The sequence below is a fragment of the Caenorhabditis elegans genome, chromosome II (assembly GCF_000002985.6).
Source record: "Caenorhabditis elegans chromosome II".
Classification (NCBI taxonomy): Eukaryota; Metazoa; Nematoda; class Chromadorea; order Rhabditida; family Rhabditidae; genus Caenorhabditis; species Caenorhabditis elegans.
Window position 1 is genome coordinate 3,821,948 of NC_003280.10, and position 17,633 is coordinate 3,839,580.

General features: G+C 37.3%; 4 protein-coding genes and 1 pseudogene across 5 annotated transcripts; 1 reads left to right on the forward strand and 4 right to left on the reverse strand.

Annotated features, from left to right (window-relative positions):
- Nucleotides 1-2,207: 2,207 nt before the first annotated feature.
- On the forward strand, nucleotides 2,208-2,762 carry skr-15 (Skp1-related protein; the record flags this gene model as incomplete). Its single annotated transcript, NM_062261.7, has 1 exon — nucleotides 2,208-2,762. The coding sequence occupies one exon, from the start codon at nucleotides 2,208-2,210 to the stop codon at nucleotides 2,760-2,762; it is 555 nt and encodes a 184-aa protein (NP_494662.1).
- Nucleotides 2,763-3,708: 946 nt separating this feature from the next.
- gtnt-31 (Glycosyltransferase family 92 protein) lies at nucleotides 3,709-5,954 on the reverse strand. The gene is made up of 8 exons (NM_062262.3): nucleotides 5,854-5,954; nucleotides 5,663-5,802; nucleotides 5,305-5,587; nucleotides 4,950-5,047; nucleotides 4,747-4,899; nucleotides 4,203-4,490; nucleotides 4,072-4,157; nucleotides 3,709-4,012 (listed from the first exon to the last, which is right to left on the reverse strand). The coding sequence occupies exons 1-8, from the start codon at nucleotides 5,930-5,932 to the stop codon at nucleotides 3,766-3,768; spliced, it is 1,374 nt and encodes a 457-aa protein (NP_494663.2). The 5' UTR covers nucleotides 5,933-5,954; the 3' UTR covers nucleotides 3,709-3,765.
- Nucleotides 5,955-7,636: 1,682 nt separating this feature from the next.
- F54D10.9 (Sushi domain-containing protein) lies at nucleotides 7,637-10,536 on the reverse strand (the record flags this gene model as incomplete). Its single annotated transcript, NM_001383814.2, has 11 exons — nucleotides 7,637-7,823; nucleotides 7,880-8,012; nucleotides 8,078-8,295; nucleotides 8,394-8,532; nucleotides 8,602-8,807; nucleotides 8,858-8,987; nucleotides 9,422-9,616; nucleotides 9,686-9,796; nucleotides 10,019-10,108; nucleotides 10,346-10,387; nucleotides 10,452-10,536. The coding sequence occupies 11 exons, from the start codon at nucleotides 10,534-10,536 to the stop codon at nucleotides 7,637-7,639; spliced, it is 1,536 nt and encodes a 511-aa protein (NP_001370445.1).
- A 766-nt stretch (nucleotides 10,537-11,302) lies between these two features.
- oac-4 (Acyl_transf_3 domain-containing protein) lies at nucleotides 11,303-14,068 on the reverse strand (the record flags this gene model as incomplete). Its single annotated transcript, NM_001322725.1, has 11 exons — nucleotides 11,303-11,566; nucleotides 11,621-11,843; nucleotides 11,884-11,983; nucleotides 12,033-12,162; nucleotides 12,206-12,516; nucleotides 12,810-13,018; nucleotides 13,063-13,264; nucleotides 13,311-13,397; nucleotides 13,445-13,586; nucleotides 13,635-13,899; nucleotides 13,944-14,068. The coding sequence occupies 11 exons, from the start codon at nucleotides 14,066-14,068 to the stop codon at nucleotides 11,303-11,305; spliced, it is 2,058 nt and encodes a 685-aa protein (NP_001309481.1).
- Nucleotides 14,069-15,390: 1,322 nt separating this feature from the next.
- On the reverse strand, nucleotides 15,391-17,001 carry C17A2.6 (annotated as a pseudogene). The gene is made up of 5 exons: nucleotides 16,801-17,001; nucleotides 16,557-16,758; nucleotides 15,873-16,352; nucleotides 15,535-15,754; nucleotides 15,391-15,493 (listed from the first exon to the last, which is right to left on the reverse strand). Coding segments are annotated over exons 1-5 (1,206 nt in total).
- Between the last annotated feature and the right edge of the window lie 632 nt (nucleotides 17,002-17,633).

The window sequence follows — 17,633 nt, forward strand, 5'->3', positions numbered from 1 at the left end:
TAGTGTGTCTGCTTAAACATCAAAATAACTCAATTTGTTGTCATTTTACTAAATTTTTGGCGAAAAAATCAACAGTTTTAGTCAACATTGTACTGTCAAATTTTTGACGTATGCGGCAAATTTCGAAATTTGCCGAGCTCGGCAAATTCGGCAAATCTACTTTTTTGAAATTTGCCGTGCTCGGCAAATTCGGCAAATTCGGCAAATTTGCCGCACACCCCAAAATCATCATTATTGGCAGCAGAGACTCTCTGCTGCCAATAATGATGATTTTAATTTGTTTTAAAATTGATTTTTTTTGTGCATCTTCAAACTGACGTATCTCGAAAAATACACATCTGGAAAACAAATGTTTAACTAACAAAATGATCAGAAATATTTTTTCTTTTTAATTCATTAATTTTTATCTCAATACACCAACTTTTTGTAGAGTTAAGTAGAGACATCAAAGCCATTTTACCAAAAATCACAAAAAATTTTGAGAACTCCTTTGCTGTACCCGTCATAACCCTACGCCCATCAAATTTGAAAAGATAAATTTTGTTGGATAAAAAGTAAAAAATATTTCTCCACGTTTTATTAGTTTTAAGATTTTTGATATTTTCATGTTCCGCCAAGTTACAGACCGTTTTTCGAAAAAATCCAATTTCGCTCATAAAACTCTTCATATCCAACGTAAAAACTTGAAATTTTGAAAAATGATCACTTTTTTGAGGTCTCTACAATGTCCTAAAAAATCTTTCAAAAAATCCTGCCCATCTCCAAAATCGTCCTTCGCTCCGAAAAATGAAATCGGACTTTTGCTTCTCGAGAAATGGGCGAAAAAATCAAATTGCGATTTTTGGGTCGAAAAAAATATTTTTAGAAAGCTGAGAACACGCTATTTACGAATTTCGTGTTCATTTTAATTGATTCCTTCTCTGAAATGACCTAAAAATTAAACAAAAAGAACATAATTTTAATTCTCACGTAAAATTTTTTGGCATGTTGCTCAGTGCTTCAATTGTTTTCTTGCGAATAAAAAATTGACGTGAGAATTAAAATTATGTTCTTTTTGTTAAATTTTTAGGTCATTTCAGAAAAGGAACCACCTAAAATGAACATGAAATTCGTAAATAGCGTGTTCTCAGCTTTCTAAAAATATTTTTTTCGACCCAAAAATCGCAATTTAATTTTTTCGCCTATTTTTCGAAAAGCAAAAGTCCCATTTCTTATTTTGGAGCGGAGGACGATTTTGGAGATGGACAGGCTTTTTTGAAAGATTTTTTAGGACATTGTAGAGACCTCAAAAAAGTGAGCATTTTTTAAAATTTCAAGTCGATACGTTGGATATGAAGAGTTTTATGAGCAAAACTTGATTTTTTTCAGAAAACGGTCTATAACTTGACGGAACATGAAAATATCAAAAAACTTGAAACTGATAAAATGTGGAAAAATATTTTTCACATACAACTAATTAAAAGTTTTCTTCTGAAATTCAATGAATGTTGGGTTATGACGGGTACAACAAAAGAGTTCTCAAAATTTTTTGTGAATTTTGGAAAATGGCTTTGACTCTGTGTGGCTCTACAAATAGTGGGTTTATTAAAATAACAATTAATTTAATAAAAAGAAAAAATATTTCTGATCATTTTGTTAGTTGAATATTTGTTTTCCAGATGAGTATTTTTTGAGATACGCTAGTTTGAAGATGCTCAGTTTAGCGAGTTTTGGAGGATATTTGCTCCACTTAGCGTCTTTCCCTATATTTTTTTTGTTTGAAAGTTTATATAGACATATAGAGAAATGCTTGTGCTTTTTGAAAATATATTAGTTTCCAGTTAAAAGTTTTGAAAATATGCTCAAAATATGTTTCAAAGTCGCAATGCTCCTAGAGAACATTCACATTTTTCGTTAATTTTGATGAGTTTTTTCTAGTTTTTAAAACAACAGAGCTTTGGCCCTTTTTACCTCTACTGTGGTATTTTCCTGCTTGGCACTTTGCCAAGAACTCATAAACACTGCGAGTACGTTGGACCTCCAGTTTTCCCAGGATGGGGCCTATTGATCGAAAACGCAGCGTTTGTAAGGTGCAAGGGTGGATGGCAGACACACCATTCATTCTATTTATTTGCTGGTTTAGTAGGAACTGTTCTCCTCCGTTTCTTTTACTGTTTTGTTCTGTTTCCTATGTTTCTTCTAACATTTCTCCATTTTCCAGAAAAATCATGTCTGCCGAAGCTGTTGCTGCTGCTCCAATCGCCGAAGAAGCCACCCCAGTCGTCTACTACAGCATTGAGTCTAACGACAGAGTGGTCTTGAAAATCAGCGAGCAAGCCATCAAACAATCTGCAACTCTCTCGAACTCCATCACCAACCTCGGATACAGCGCTGAGAACGCCGAGTCAATGGTCCCGATTCCAATCGAGAAGGTCAATGGGAAAACTTTGAAGCTGGTTGTTGAATGGTGCGAGCATCACAAGGCCGACCCGGTTCCAGAAGCCTATCCATCTGGTAACACAGTCCTTCCAGTGTGGGATCGCAAGTTCGTGGACATTGAGCACGACGCCCTAACCGATTTGGTGAACGCCTCGAACTTCCTCGAAGTCATGACACTTTTGACTTATTGCTGCAAGTTCATCGCGGGTTTGGCAAAAGGAATGTCGCCGGAAGAGATGAGAGTGTTTTTCTGCATTCCGACGGATGAGGAGGATGAGAAAGCGGAGAGGTTTGGCAAGGAGAAGACCGAGGCATCTGCAACTTCTGCTGATACAACTGCATGATTTCCATACGTATTTCTGATTTAAATAAACTTAAACTCTGTCTAAAAATGTTAATGAGGTTCGCACTCAGGCGCACCAATAGCTCCTTGTCTGTCCAGGTTTACGTAAAACTTTTCCCGCTCTCTCTTCAGAATAGAACGCAAAAAAACAAATTCATTAATTTCAGACTAAAATGTCTTTGAAAATCTGTGACCTTCACAATTTTTATTTAAAAAAAACATAGTGAACGAAAAATAAAATTCGGGCTGCCAAGGGGGATAGACATACAGTGCGCCCAACTTCTATAGCGCCCCCTCGAATTTTTGATTTTTTCTAATAAAATCCCCTTTTTTTGGCTTTTTCTAAGAACAACTTATTCATGACTTAAGTTCAAACTGATCCAGACATCTTGCAAATCAATTTTCAAAAGAAATTTATCCGTGGAAATTCGTAGGATCTCTAAAATTGTCCTGAAACGCCTAATTTTATGTTAGAGGGCGCTGCGCGATGCTTGTTTATGCTTGTTTATTCATTCATCATTAGAATACAAAGAACCCAATACACGTCTCAAAAGCTTTCGGTCCTCTCGATCTTTCCAATTGCTTTAGCAGCATGGTGTTGAATGGAATGAGCAGGGCAATTATATCTTATAGATGTCGAAATTGGGAAACCGAGATACCTAAATTAGGAGTTTACGAAAGTCTTGAAAAATGTCAAAAATTACATTTTGTTGTAGGAAGGTGTACGATAAGGGTTGCTATTTGAAGGTGATGAGTAAAACGACTGAACTCGTGGAAGATCAAAGAATTCCTCCTTTCCAAAAATGATCCGCAGGGACTGTCTAGCGGCCTTGATTCACTGAAATGATAAAAATGCAATAATTATTGAAGTAAACAAATTGTTAACAAAAGAGACGCGTGGCCAGTTTTGTCCTTAAAGGGAAGTTCTACAAAAAACCATATAGCATTTTAATAAAACACATTTATTTTGTACTAAACAAGCTATAAATCAGAAAAAAAGAAAACTAAAATATCGGAGACATTGAAATACACGGATTCGGATATTGCCTCGATTCCCATAAATACCTCGCAATTGTCGTACAATTTACAGGCACCTTACAGTACACATGTTGAACTTTTGCAACTATTGCATTTGACAGGCTTTCCACAAATTCAGGTTTTAAAGGCCATCTTTGGACTGTGGGCGACTTGGTTGGAGCCGTGGGATGCCAATCGGGAGCCTCCATTCTGTGTAGGGTATTTCGGTAGTGTCTGGAAAAGTTATTTATTGTGAGGGGATTTATGAAATTCTAAGACTTTTGGGCTTTTACCTGACAGCGGCTTGAGATGCGTTAAGCTTGACCGTGTTGACTCCAAACTGCTTAGCAATTGCATAGTGAATAAACATTATTCCTATCTGAAATCACTCAAAATATTTGAATTTCCCAAATCTCCCACTGACCTGCTCCGGTCTAACAATAGCCTTTGATGCATTCCACGTGGGATCTATGGTGTTCGTCCATTTCCGGAACATCATATCTTCTTTCAGCTGTTCCATTGAAGTGAACTTTTCAGGTGTATCTTCATATTTTAGAATATTCAAGACGCTCACGTGAAGCTCCCCTACGCTTCTGGGTTGGGATTCTATGACTTCCAGCAGGTTATTATACTCGGTTCCAGACGAGATTCGTTCGTCCAGATCCAAAAAGGTGATCCATTTTGAGTGATATTTGGATCGGAGGTGGCAATCCTGAAATGGGAATTTAGAATGCAGGCAATAGCGTAGGCACGCAGGTAACCTTGACGCCTAGGCACCTGGGCAAAAAGGTGCCTAGATACCTAGGCATTTAGTGAAGCTAAACACCTAGGCACCTAGGCACCTATTTACGTAGACACATTGGCACCTAGATGCATGGACAAGTAGGCACTTAGATATCTAGGCAATTAGGCACATAGGCACCTACATACTTAGGCACATAGGCGTGTAGGCACGTAGGCAATCTTACCTGCATCATCAAAAGGTGCCATGCATAAGCTGGTCTTTCAAACTTGTCCTGTAAAAATGTGACCTCAACATCTCCTGTTCTCACATATTCCGTCAACATTTTCCGATCGTAGTCATTAATCGTTCCGACATAAAAGTAGAAATATGTTGCGCCCTAAAAAGTTTAAAAACAAAACTTAAAATTCCTATAAAAAACAGCATCACCTCAAGCTTCATATGCTCCACAAAATCCACAATTTGAAGCCATTTTGATTCGTTCCCGTAGAGTGGGGCTACACAGACCGACAAGTCGTGGACGGGTTCTGGAAATTCAAGTCGTTCCAATTTATGACTAATTGAATCAGATTGTGGAGTCGGAAAAAAATTTGTTTCTTTTTGGATGTCTCAAAATTGAAACAGGTCTGTGTGTATGGAAATTATCGAAAAAAACGTTTTTTTGCGACTAAAAATTAAAGATTTTTCCGCGATAAAAAAATCAAGTTCTCCAAGAACACGAACTTCACACATGTTGAAAAAGGTACCTCATTACAGAAAAAGCGCCCGTCTGTAATTTTCTTACCATCATAAGCCTTGAAGCTCAATCTGACTGGCTCCGGTGTAGACGAGTTGAAGCCACTGGAAACTGACACAAACTCGGCTCCGGCTCTTCTTGGACAGTGGACCACTGATTCGGGAAAGACTACACTCTCATATGCACTTCCCAAGAGTTCTCTCCGTTTACAGTCGTAGTACCGGCAGTAAATTTTCTGTTGGCTTAGGTATTGTGAAGTTAGGGATATTGAGATGAGCTTCGGGTATACATAGGCACCCAGGATGGAGGTTGAGGTGTAGTTTTGATTGTTCTAAAAAAGTTATTCTCAAATATCCAATTTTTGACTTTTTGATTCAACTTTTGGTAATTTCCAAAAATCACTTACTTCAACTGATAAGTTCAACCTTCTCCATAGCCACCGAGAAAACATATCGATATACGACTGGAACTCTGAATCCGTATGAACCTGATTCCAAGAAGCCACGTGACATTTTCCATCCAGATTTCTAGAGTAGCTTTTTTGAACTGAAACTAGTTTGGCTGAACTTTTTTCATTTTTTTTTTCAAAACAAATACCATAATCCTTATAAAGTAAAAGCCCAATAACAACAAGCAGCAGCAAAATGAAAACAGCGATTCTTGGAAAATGCTTCATATTGAATAAATGAAGGAATCCTGCCAGGAGAAGGTATATATTGTTTGAATGGCCTTTTTTATCTTGATCTGTACACCAGACAGGCCAATATTTGGATCACAATGGCAACGGAGAAGAACGAGGGAAGTGAAAAAAGACGGTCGGCGGGAACGTTCTAGAAGCTTACTTATTTTCAAATGGCAACTTATTAGAATCCAGGCCTAGGTGCCTTTGTGCCTAGGTGCCTACATGTAAACCTTTCACTAATTTGGAGGCAGGCACATTATTTTTGAATACCTAGTTACAACCAAATAGAATAAAATAAATATTGTTTTTTTAACTTACAATTTTCAACATTTTGAAATTGTATCGTAAGTTTTTACCCCTTAACTTTATCATCATTTCTTTAATAAGATTACATCCCAAAAAACGTTGATTTTTCACATCTTGGTACATGTTGATTTAATCGGAAAAAAGATCGGAGATTTCTGGCAATTGAGTCTCAAATGGCGCTGAAGAAAAAGGATTAAGGGGAACCGCTGAAAGTGTGGATGAAGGCGAGGTGCGAGCTCCTGCTGCTCGCCTCGTGCGCTACCGGTCTTCACTAGCATGTCAACTTTGTGAGCTTATATCTCAGTTGTCGTTTGTTTTACGCAAAATTTGTCAACTGATAAATTATTTAGTAGATCGTTTTCTATCGGTTTGTAATTGATTATTTATTGATAACTTGGAAATGAGACGCCTTTTGAAGCCTTTTGCCTTTTGAAGTGAAGTAGCGGAGAAAGTTTTCCCAAAAGCCTTTCTCCTTCAACTTTGGGTTTTAATCCTTGTTCTGTGAGAATTTCTTCCGAATGCGTTCATTATTCACATTTTGGGTACATGTTGATTTAATCTACAGAAAGATCAGAAATTCCGGACAACGTGTCAAACATGGCAAAGACACCCTAAAAATGAGAATAATTGGGGACGGGGGAACAGTGATGGGATTTTGGACTCATTCTACGGAAATACTTTCTCAAATGAGTGAGGCACCGACCAATCAGCAACGGATGGGTGGGCGTGGCTGGCGTCGCTGATTGGTTGGATTTTTCAAATTTTTATATCTGTTTTGCGGTGATATTTCTAACCAAATCTACAATCAGTAGGAAAAAAAAATCTGAAAACTAAATATATTTTCATTCTAGATACTTCTAAAAAGTTCAGGACCAGAAAATTATCTCTTCACAAATCTTTTCAATTTCTCAGCATGTCTCAAAGGCTTCGAAAACCGGTTCCAGTCACAAATTATCGGTCCTAGAAAAAAATAACATTTTGAGCTTACAAAAAGAACAATTAGTAGCTTTTCATATTTCTCTAACAGTTGAAAAAAAATTGAGCTTTAGTTCATTTTCAGGTTTTTTAAAATATCGAATGTCTATAATTTTAAATGTAAATTCCAGAAATTTTACGAGAAATTTTGTGTGTTTTTCAGGTGAGAAAATCACCCAGGTGAAATTGTAAAGAAACCAAAACAACTTTATTTTGTCCTTCTTATCTTTACATCTTATCCACAGAAGGAAGACCACGAAGACAATGAAACAGGCCATGGCGGCATGAAAACGGCAGCGACGAAAAATTGAAATCTGCGATTTTAGCGGGGTTTGGAAAATAATTTATGCATAGGAGAAATATTTAATATTATTATTATTATTAATTAACATTACCATGGAAAATAATAGCAAAACTTCACGAATTTCTGCATGTAACCAAACTGAACTCAGTTTGATAATCTGTAAACCATTTTCCCGTATCAGCTCCAGTTTCTGCGCACCACATAAGTGCTTCAGTGAATCCCAGCGAATCTCCTCTTATCTCCATAGGTCCACCAGTGTCCAACGACCAATATGTTCCCGTCGGGCATGTGAACCTTGCTCTGGAATTTAGAAAGTTAGGACTTTTTCAGGTTTGGACAAAAAAACTGATACTCACGAGCATTCAGTGTTAAATTGATCAATTTCGTAGACAATCGGAATCTCGGCAGCAGTCGAGCACCAGTCGGTGGGAGTTGGAATATCCTGACCATAGCAAAGCTCGTTGTAAACTGGGAGACAGTTCGTGCATGCTGGAATACGTTGATATTCGTAGGCTTCGGCGTAGGCTAGACCAAGCTCAAGTAATAAATCTCACATGTTGGCGGATCTGGAGCTCGTCTGCATGTAACCTTATTGAAATAAGTTTGCACGTTAAAAGGCTTGTTGTACCACCATCTCCCAATATCGGCTGCGGGACCAGTCTCCGCACAATACATATACACCGTGTCAAGACCATAATAGTTTCCCAGCTCTTCATCTGGTCCACCGTTGTCAAAGTACGCAACTGTTCCTGCTGGGCATGTAAACGCAGATCTGAAGTGTTACATTATTGCTTATGTACCTCTTTTTTGGCTTTCACGGCACTTTGTTTTGGTAGTAACTATACCACTTCTTTAAGCCGAAAGACTTACGAGCATTCATTTCCATTTGCATTCTCGTACACTATACCATATATGTTAATTTCCTCTGCACGTAGACACCAGTCTGACGAACTTGGGATGCCTTCACCATAGCAATCTGTGTTGTATACTGGAAGGCAGTTTGGACAAACTGAAATATGATATTGTTGCAAATGGTGCATCGATGCACCATGTCTGAGGTATGCGAAAAAAAACTTACTCGGCGGATCTGGAGCACGTCTGCATGAAACCTTATTGAAAAATAGATGATCGTTATAGGGCGTTTCTTGCCACCATCTCCCAGCTTCCGCTCCGGTCTCATCGCAATACATTTTCACTTCATCAAGACCATAGCCATTTCCCAGCTCTTCATTTCCAATGTAGTCAAACGATGAAACAGATCCAGCTGGGCATGTGAACACAGTTCTGTGGGTTGGAATGTACGCTACACATTTTGGTGGTTTATGAAAACTCACGAGCATTCATCGCCATTTGTATTTATTTCATATTCCACGGGAACATCAGCTGCATTTATGCACCAGTCACCAGGTGGATTGTCTACACCATTGCAGAAATAGTCGTAGACTCGGGGGCAGGCTTGGCAACATGAAAAACGACATGGTGCATGAATTCCAAAATCATAAAAGTTCTAGTCGAAACTAATGCAATTATAAAGATTGTTTTCAAATTATTTAACATGAAAATTTGTTTGACCAAGGTTTTTCCACTCTTAGTAAATGGTATATGTATATAAGCCTTCCGTGAGGGTAAAAAAAGGTAGGGCACGTTGATACCCTTTTTTGCCCTTTACCCGAACAGGCTATTTTATGGACATATTACCCTATGTCTTCACGTAATAATACGAATTTTAAGTATTATTCGCTTTATTTGTAAAATTTTCGTTTTTAGAAATGAAATTTCTAAGAAAACGTTAAAAATGAATTAATACAGGTTAAAACCAGGGCATAGGGTAGGGTAGGGTAGGGAGGGTAAAAACTCTTAATGTATATAACCATAAAAATTGCCAAAATAAAACTTACTCGGGTGTCTGCATGTGACCTTACTGAAAAACGTTTTTCCACCGGGATCTTTATTGTGCCACCATTTCCCGACATCTGTTCCAGTCTCCGCACATGTCATCGTTACTTGATCATACCCATAATTATTTCCCCGCTCTTCCGTTGCTGCACCATAATCAAAGAACGAAACCGTTCCTGTTGGGCATGTGAACACAGCTCTGGGAGTTGGAAGTTGTTCGAATAATGATGAACAGAAAACTCACGAGCATTCATCGCCAGTTGCACTTATCTCATACACTATCGGAATTGTAGCTGCGATCGCGCACCAGATGGAATCATCGGGAGTACCTTGGCCGTAGCAATCTGTGTTGTAGACTGGTGTGCAGGCGGTACAAGCTGAAAAACGAAGACATCACACATGTTGTATCGATGCACCATGTCCTAGATTAAGGCTACTCGGCAGCAGACCCTTTTTTGTAATTGCAATATTTAAGCTTTATCTTGGTTTTTTTTTTTGAATAAGCATCTACCAGATAATTTTGGTTTTGGTTTTGGTCGATGCACCATGTTAAAAGTTTACTCACTTCAGTTATAATATTAGGGTGCATAAAAACTCACAAGGTGCTGGGGTTGTGGTGGTTGTAGTTGTCGTAGTAGTTGTAGTAGTTGTAGTGGTTGAACTTCTTGTCGTAAATGTTGTTGTTGTTGCTGAACATTTAAAAATAATTATTTTGGAGAGGAAAGTCAAATTGCAGCTTTGCTCTGAAAGCGTTGCACCCCAGAAAATTCCAGTAAAAAAGTTGGCATTTCCTGAAATTTTCTGGAAAATTGGAATGTCCCATAAGATGTTTCAGAGAATTTCGGATAAATAGATAAAACATTTCAAAATATAAATTACTAGTATTTTCCCGACAGATTAATTTGACTGCAATAATATGTACTCACGATTATTAGCCACTGTTGTTGTTGTCGTAAACTCATCGATTGCTTCAAAAACAAAATTATTTTGTTAATATGAACTATGTATAAAGTTATTAATAGGTTTACTCACGTTCAACATCCTGTGTAGGAATGCACGCAGAAATACTGTTCACATATAAGAATAGAAGACAAGTTTGCACTGATCTTGAGTTCATACTTGCGACCGAGAAATTTGTCTAGTTTCATTTTGTGATAAAAGATAAAAGAATGAGGTCACTTTTTAATTGTTATACTTTGATGCAATCATGGTAGTCTGTCTCAATAAGAGATCAATGTTATCATTGGAAAATCATGTACCCAGAGATTCTGTTTTAATTGTTTTGATCTTTGTGTTTCGGAAAAGTGGAAAGTTTTCATGAGTTTTTATTGAGTGTTAAAAAATGATATAGAAATAGTCTCTAGATTTTTTTATTATTAATTTACAATTTTCTAACAATAGACAAATCGTTTAATTTTCCTATTCTTTCGTCTTTGCAAAAAAATGTCTAGTTTCATTTTGTGATAAAAGATAAAGAAATTAGGTCACTTTTTAGTTGTTGTACTTTGGTGCGATGATAGTTTGCTTTCAAAACAGAAATGAAATCGCAGATTTCTATTTCCAGGAACTATTTGAGAATAAAAAAATGAGCCGCTCCTACCCACCGTGGCTCACTGTTCAGCGAGTTTCGCTAAGATCCGTAGATTAGATAGCAAACTTCACATCTACCTCCAAAAGAATCCTGATAGTAAATCGTCAAAAAAATTACTGTAGTTACCTAAATACTTCTGAAAAAGTCAAGCATCCGAAATTTTGAAAACGTTGTCACGTGCCAGGTGAGCCGGATTATGACACGTATATTTGTAATCCTAGATCCGTAGATGCAAACGATAGACTTGAACTGATCTCCAACTTTTTTATTAACCGATTTCAACCAAAATACTCTACAAAGCTTCGCAAACACTCTTCCAAACATGTCTAACTTGCTCCAAGCCAAGCGGCGTCAAATGTTGTGCCATTGAGAAGTAGGAGTACCCCATTTCGTCGAACATCCGGTAGGATTGGCTAGTAAAATTGTAGAAAACCGGTTTATAATCCACAAGAACACACCGACCGCCACAATCTTTTACAAGCTCAGAGTTCCGGCGACGAGCTAGTTCATAGGCGGGCCCATCAAGCAATTGAGCATTGGTTTGGCCAAGCCGTTTCTGAATAATTTTGCTCAGAACGAAAATACCACAGTTTAACAGTTTAAATCTTACATTTATTTCTACTAAATCTGCACCTTCCTTCGCCCAATCCGCGATAAATTGTGTCTTATAAGTGTCATGTCTGGGTACTGCATCGAGAATGTAAACTTTGAACTTTGTACTTGCTACTAGTCCTAGAAGTTGTTTCTTCATAGTTTGATAGATTGGATCTTTGTCGAAAATGAAATTTGTGGTTGTATGGATTTCAGGTATTGCATCACCAATTGATATGTATCTTGAAACGGATAAAGTATTTGAAATATTTCTGAGCTCACCTTGAAATGATAAACAGATAGTCTGGCTTTTCAGCTTTAATCCTCTCTTGAAATTTGTCAAAAAAATACTGACAGCGTGAAAAAAACAATGGTTCACAGGCTGAAATTGGGATTTCCATTTATTTAATAAAGTTTAAAAGCCAACTCACTTCCAACGGATCCCTGCAGAATAATTTTTGCCTTGCTGCCACATTCCTCATGAAAAAGTGTTCCGTGGTTTGCGGTCCAACTGTTTCCAATCACAGCCAATTTAAATTTGCCTGGTCCTGGTTCAAGAGACTACAAAAACCAATAGAAGGACGGTTATAAAACATTGACATACCGTGTGGTTGCACCATCCCAGCGGGCGACTCGCCTCGTAATCACAGTACGGCACCCACAGACTTTTCCGATCGTTCAAATCCCATAGGTGATTCATTTTGATAGCATCTTCGGTGCTCTTAGTTTTGTTGTTGTTATTTTCTATACGACTAGGAATTAAACCATCCTTGTTGATAGCAATGACATTAAGCAAAAAGAGAACCACAATGAGTAGGCCGGTGTTAGTGGAGGAGAGCTTCAGGTACCACTTCTCGAAAAACTCATAGACGATAATAGCAACAAGTATCGAAAAGAGTAATGCCAAGATGAGAACTGAAGTAATTGTTGGGAAATTTGATAGAAAAGTGAAAAACTGAGTACTTATGTTTCTAGGGACAAATAACTTGTTCACTGACAAAATGCCTAAAAGTGAAGTGATTTCTGTTGGATTTTTTTTTGAACAAAATGACAAAAAAAGTCTAAATATACCAAATTCCACTCATTCAGCTTTAGACGATTTTCTGGTAAAACTTTCACCAGCTTTAAAAAAAAATTTGAGATTTTGTTTTAAAAAACCGATTACAAAATTTTGAAAACACTCTATCTCTAAGTAGTAGCAAACTCACATGTTCTGTCCCCATCCCAATTAAGCTTCCAATACGCATAAATGGGCCAATGAATGCATAAATGGGCATAAATGGGCCAATGAAAAGCATAAATGGGCCAATGAATGGAATATGAAATATCTCCAATATAGGTTAATGCAATGTTTGATAATATCAAGTTATTCTCAGAAATCATCATTAAGACACCAGTTCCTAATGTTACTAGTGGCCTAAAAAATCTTTCGTTCAAGTCATTTTAGGCTATCAGGCATACCTGACAAAATCCGTGCTCAATGAATATGGGAAAACGTTGATTATTATAACACTAAGCATTGGAAGATACGATATAAAATGCAATGTAAAAGGCTTGTCTCGACTATTCTCCTCATGCTCAATTAGTTTACTGCATTCTTCAACGTCTTCCACAGTTTCAGCCCTCTTTTCAGAATGACTGCTAAGAATATATACTATCATACCTAAAGTTATAGTTAGTTTCTAATAGACTTGATAGATGTGACTTACCAATCAGAAACTGCCAGATTCTTGCAAAAACGCTATTAAAAGACATATTTTCCGGAATAAAGTAGAAAATTGCATAAGAAAAAAGTCCTGGAAGAGCTTTACAGTTCGCTGAAACTCTAGAAAACAGTGCTCACCTATTAATGCAAAATATGCACATTGAAGCTTAAAACCAGAAAGCTTTGCAGCAAATAAAAATATAAATGGTACAAGGCAGTAGAACTGAACCTCCACTGACAACGACCAGGTGTGAGTAAAAATGTCTACTGCTTTGGACAGCTGAAATGCTAAATATTTATTTTTTCGCTGTAAGCTTCTCTGAAACACCATTGTGAAATAATCGTCTTGCTCAGATTTTGGAGCATTCGACACAAAAAACAGAGCACGCAACGCTGAGTCCTGATTTGTCTCGATGGAGGTGTCCGGGAAAAGTGCGTATAGGGAGATCATGGAGAGAAGGATGATGAGAAGATAAAGAGGGAGAATTCTCTTAAACCTTCTTGAGTAGAACAATGTGATTAATGTGCAAGTTGGCTCGTTTTCGGCTCTTTTCAACAGCATGCACATGAGGAATCCGGATAGGACGAAGAATCTTTAAAAGTAGTTGAAAAATAGAATGAAAAATGAGAAACATACTGATCAACTCCCAGGTATCCATTGGGAAACTGTGCGGGGAAGAAATGAAAACCGAGTACTGATAAGATGGCAAGACCACGGATACCTTGTAAATCCAATCGCTTTGTTTTCTTTGTTGCTGACATTGTGTACCTGAATAGAAAGCGGGCCGTATTTAGCGCTGGCGCAGATTGAACGATGAAAAACGAAAAAGAAGAAGATAAAGTTTCAAAAAGCTAGCGTCTTATTTTTGGAAAAATAGAGAAGTTTCATTAGGCACGATAATCTACGTTTCTTTGTGGAAATCTCCATTGAAAAATAAAATAAGATCAAAATGATTGATAAAAATTCTTGTTCGACTAAAAATTTGTGGACTTTGAGACGTGAAAGATTATGTTCATCATGAGGAAAATCGTTATAAATAGGTTTAAACAGCTCGTTAAAAAAAATATAAATAACAGTTCTAGTGTGTATTTTAAAAAATTGTTTTCAACGTAAATTAATTAGGCAATACAAAAAACTAGTGCAAACTCCCTCACCCGAGTCGTATCCAACTCTAACCAAAGTCTTGCCAACTTCTTACCAAAGTTTACAGATGTAAAAACGAATAAGATTCCGAAATCTCAAATGCGTTTAGCGTAAACCGGCACTTATTCTTTTGAATAATTTTTTTTAAAATCAATAATTTCCATGTAATTGGAACAGTTTATATGAAAAATTATCAAAAAATTAAGGGTGGCGTATAAAAGTTGTGCTGCCAATTTTTCGATTTATTGACCTATTTTATTCAGTTTTTGAGGAACGGTCATGAAAATTTAGACACATAGGTTTCCCGGGATTTGGAATCGAATGGCATCAGCAGAATTCTTCTAAAAAATTCAGATGTGGCCACATGCATAAATTTAGGGGGTGGCGTATAGAACTTGTACGCACTGTATACTGTAGATATGTATACATTTGATTTCACACTAAAATATAGATGAGTAGGCGGTAGGTAGGCAGGCGTGGCGGTTTAACTTTCAGATCAACGGATCAAAAACCTTTCCCCTTTTTCGGCGAATAGATTAGGAGTTGAAGCAGCCTGGAGAACATTCAAAAAGTTGGACTTATAAAAAGAGTTAGAAATTGTGGGATTTCGAGGCTTTAATATTTATCAGCTCTATTTCAGAACGGCAGCTCTAGTGAGTTGTTTGCTCAAGTTATATTTCAAAAATCTGAAACTATTTTCAGATCTGGTGTGATACCACAGATCTGCATTTCGCGTTTCAAAGAGGACACCCAACGAACAATTTTCGTGTGAATGGGATTCATGGAAATATGCCGGATTTTGCAAAAACGTTCAATTATCCGTTGGAATTGTCTTCGAATCCAAAGAAAAAGTGTGATATTTTCTGATTAAATTCACAATAAAGTTACAAAGTTTATTAGAATTTGGATCACAAAGAATAGTTTATTTGTTCCCTGAATTTCAATGAACCCCAATAAACGTCGGCTCAAGGCTTTTAATAACATAGCGACTCCTATCTTGGAAGTCGTTCAACAGAAGCAAGTTTAATATGGACTGGTCGTATCTGAAAATCTACTTTTTTATTGAACAAAGCTGTGAGCCTACCTGAAACAGTTTGCGTAAACTTTATTGGAATCCGAGGTGAACTTGCACTTTCTCTGAGTGCCTGGTGGGCTCATACAGCTTTCGGTCAGAGCACATAGTACCCACCACTTGAAGAATCGCATGGTATAAGTGGTTCTTGGAACAAAAATATAGCCAGCTTGGACTTGTTGTTGGGTTTGCAACAAACCAATGGAGTTTGATGGGAAGTAAGTGAGCACATCTGAAAAATAAAGACATTTGACAGTCTCACCACGATGACTCTCGCCACGATGGGTCCACCACAATGGGTACCGTTTCACACGTCAATTCATACAGTACACTGAATTACTACAACTCACCTGGATGCAGAACCGCATAGTTACTGTGAAAGGTCTCTGAAAATCCGAAAACTGAAGAGTAGCTTCCGTGCAATCGTTTTTCAGCTACATCCTCATATATGTTCCTTATCAAACCCGACTTCACAATTTGAATATGTGCATCAATCCATAAAATGACTGAATGCTCTCTCATAACTTCAGCTATGATAAGCGGCTTGAAGTGATACGCAAGCCAGTTGTTCACAAATTTCGGGTAGCACGAGGTGTTGAAATGACGGAATTCGAAATTAGAATCAATGGGAATTTGTTGAATGTCAGATTCGTTCAATTCCAGTCCGTAAAGGATGTATTTGTGAAATGGGTAGTATTTTCGAATCGATTTCAAAGAATTGACACTGACGTTGAAGTGATCCGCAGAGGTTGCTGAGACAAAGACCAGTTGGTTTTCATCTTTGATCACTTCCGGTAAAGTTATCAATTCTTGGGTCTCTCCGATCAGATCTGAAAAATTTAATTTGAAGTTTAGGCTTAGGCGTAGTCTCAGACCTAGGTTTAGGCTTAGGCTCAAGTTTACACTCGGTGGGAAACAATTCAAACATTTTATGAATTTTGAGAACTACGGCTTTAAAAAATTTTTACAAAATTTTAGTAAAAATCCATGTAAACGGAAAAATTTGAAAAAAAAAGTTTTTAAAACAGGCTTACTCAAACTTTCCATTAGTGGGACCAAACTGCAATCAAATTTTCTTCCGATTGAGCTGGAGTTCTGTGGATCCACATAACAAAAATCATGGTGCTTCTCACTTTTCCAAGATTCACATTTACAATGTTCATTGACACTTTCTTCCGACCTCTCGACCCATTGTTCTCCAGAAAAATCGATTTTTGAAGATAGTCTATTTCTACTCTGAATAATCATAAATATTTCATTAAAATAAAAAAAGCTAACCTGCGTGGTATGCACCTCCTTATAATAAATTACAACGAAAAAAATTGCCAAAACGGTGGCTAGTAGAAATCGATAGTTAACATTAAGCATGGCACCTCTGAGTATCGTAAGGTTGTCTCTGAATGATTGCGAGCTTGAAATGAGGCAGCAGAAAAATAGGCGGACCAAACGGATCTTTTCCAGCGTTTCTCTTTGTTTCATTCGTGATCCATAATCTCTGGAAAGATCAAATCTGCGATCTCTCTCTCTCTCTCTGTGTGTACCTATTTTTGAGATAACAATCACTATCATCCACAAAGCAAGTTTTCAAAAAAAATTCTAACGGATCATAGCCACTAGGAGAAAATAGTCTCAAGAATGAAGGTGAAACATTTCAGACATTCCGTGAATATGGGGCACAAATTTCATTATTTCAACAATTGAGAAGCCGAGAAAAATATTGATTCGGGAATTTCACCCTACTAGGGTTCTAATAGTAATGAGGCGCAGTAGAGGAGTTTCAGTGAATTTGTCAAAACTAGGCTCGCAAGAGCCGCTCGAAAGATTTCCCCAAACTGTACTTTAAAAAAAGTTGAAAAATCACCACACAACTTCACATAAGCTATGAAAGCTGGGAACATCAACCATATAGTAACACTACAGTGCCCTACATCAACTTATACAGTACCTCTACAGTATAACCTCGAATAATTATCTCTTCCAATACTCGGAAATCAATTATTTTCACAACTACTTGACTCCTACTGTACCCCACACTCTCATATGAGTTCCAAAATATTTCGGTCCCTCCTTTTCAGGATTTCCAATTGTACTTCAAACATCCATGTATCCCC

What these genes read in the sequence shown, in the direction of transcription:
- gtnt-31 (NM_062262.3), bottom strand. Translation starts at nt 5,932, where the DNA reads ATGAAGCATTTTCCAAGAATCGCTGTTTTCATTTTGCTGCTGCTTGTT. An exon ending in GAGCTTCAAGGCTTATGATG is followed by an intron (nt 5,048 to 5,304) that starts GTAAGAAAATTA and finishes TTGAATTTCCAG; the next exon opens with AACCCGTCCACGACTTGTCG. An exon ending in TGGAGCATATGAAGCTTGAG is followed by an intron (nt 4,900 to 4,949) that starts GTGATGCTGTTT and finishes TAAACTTTTTAG; the next exon opens with GGCGCAACATATTTCTACTT.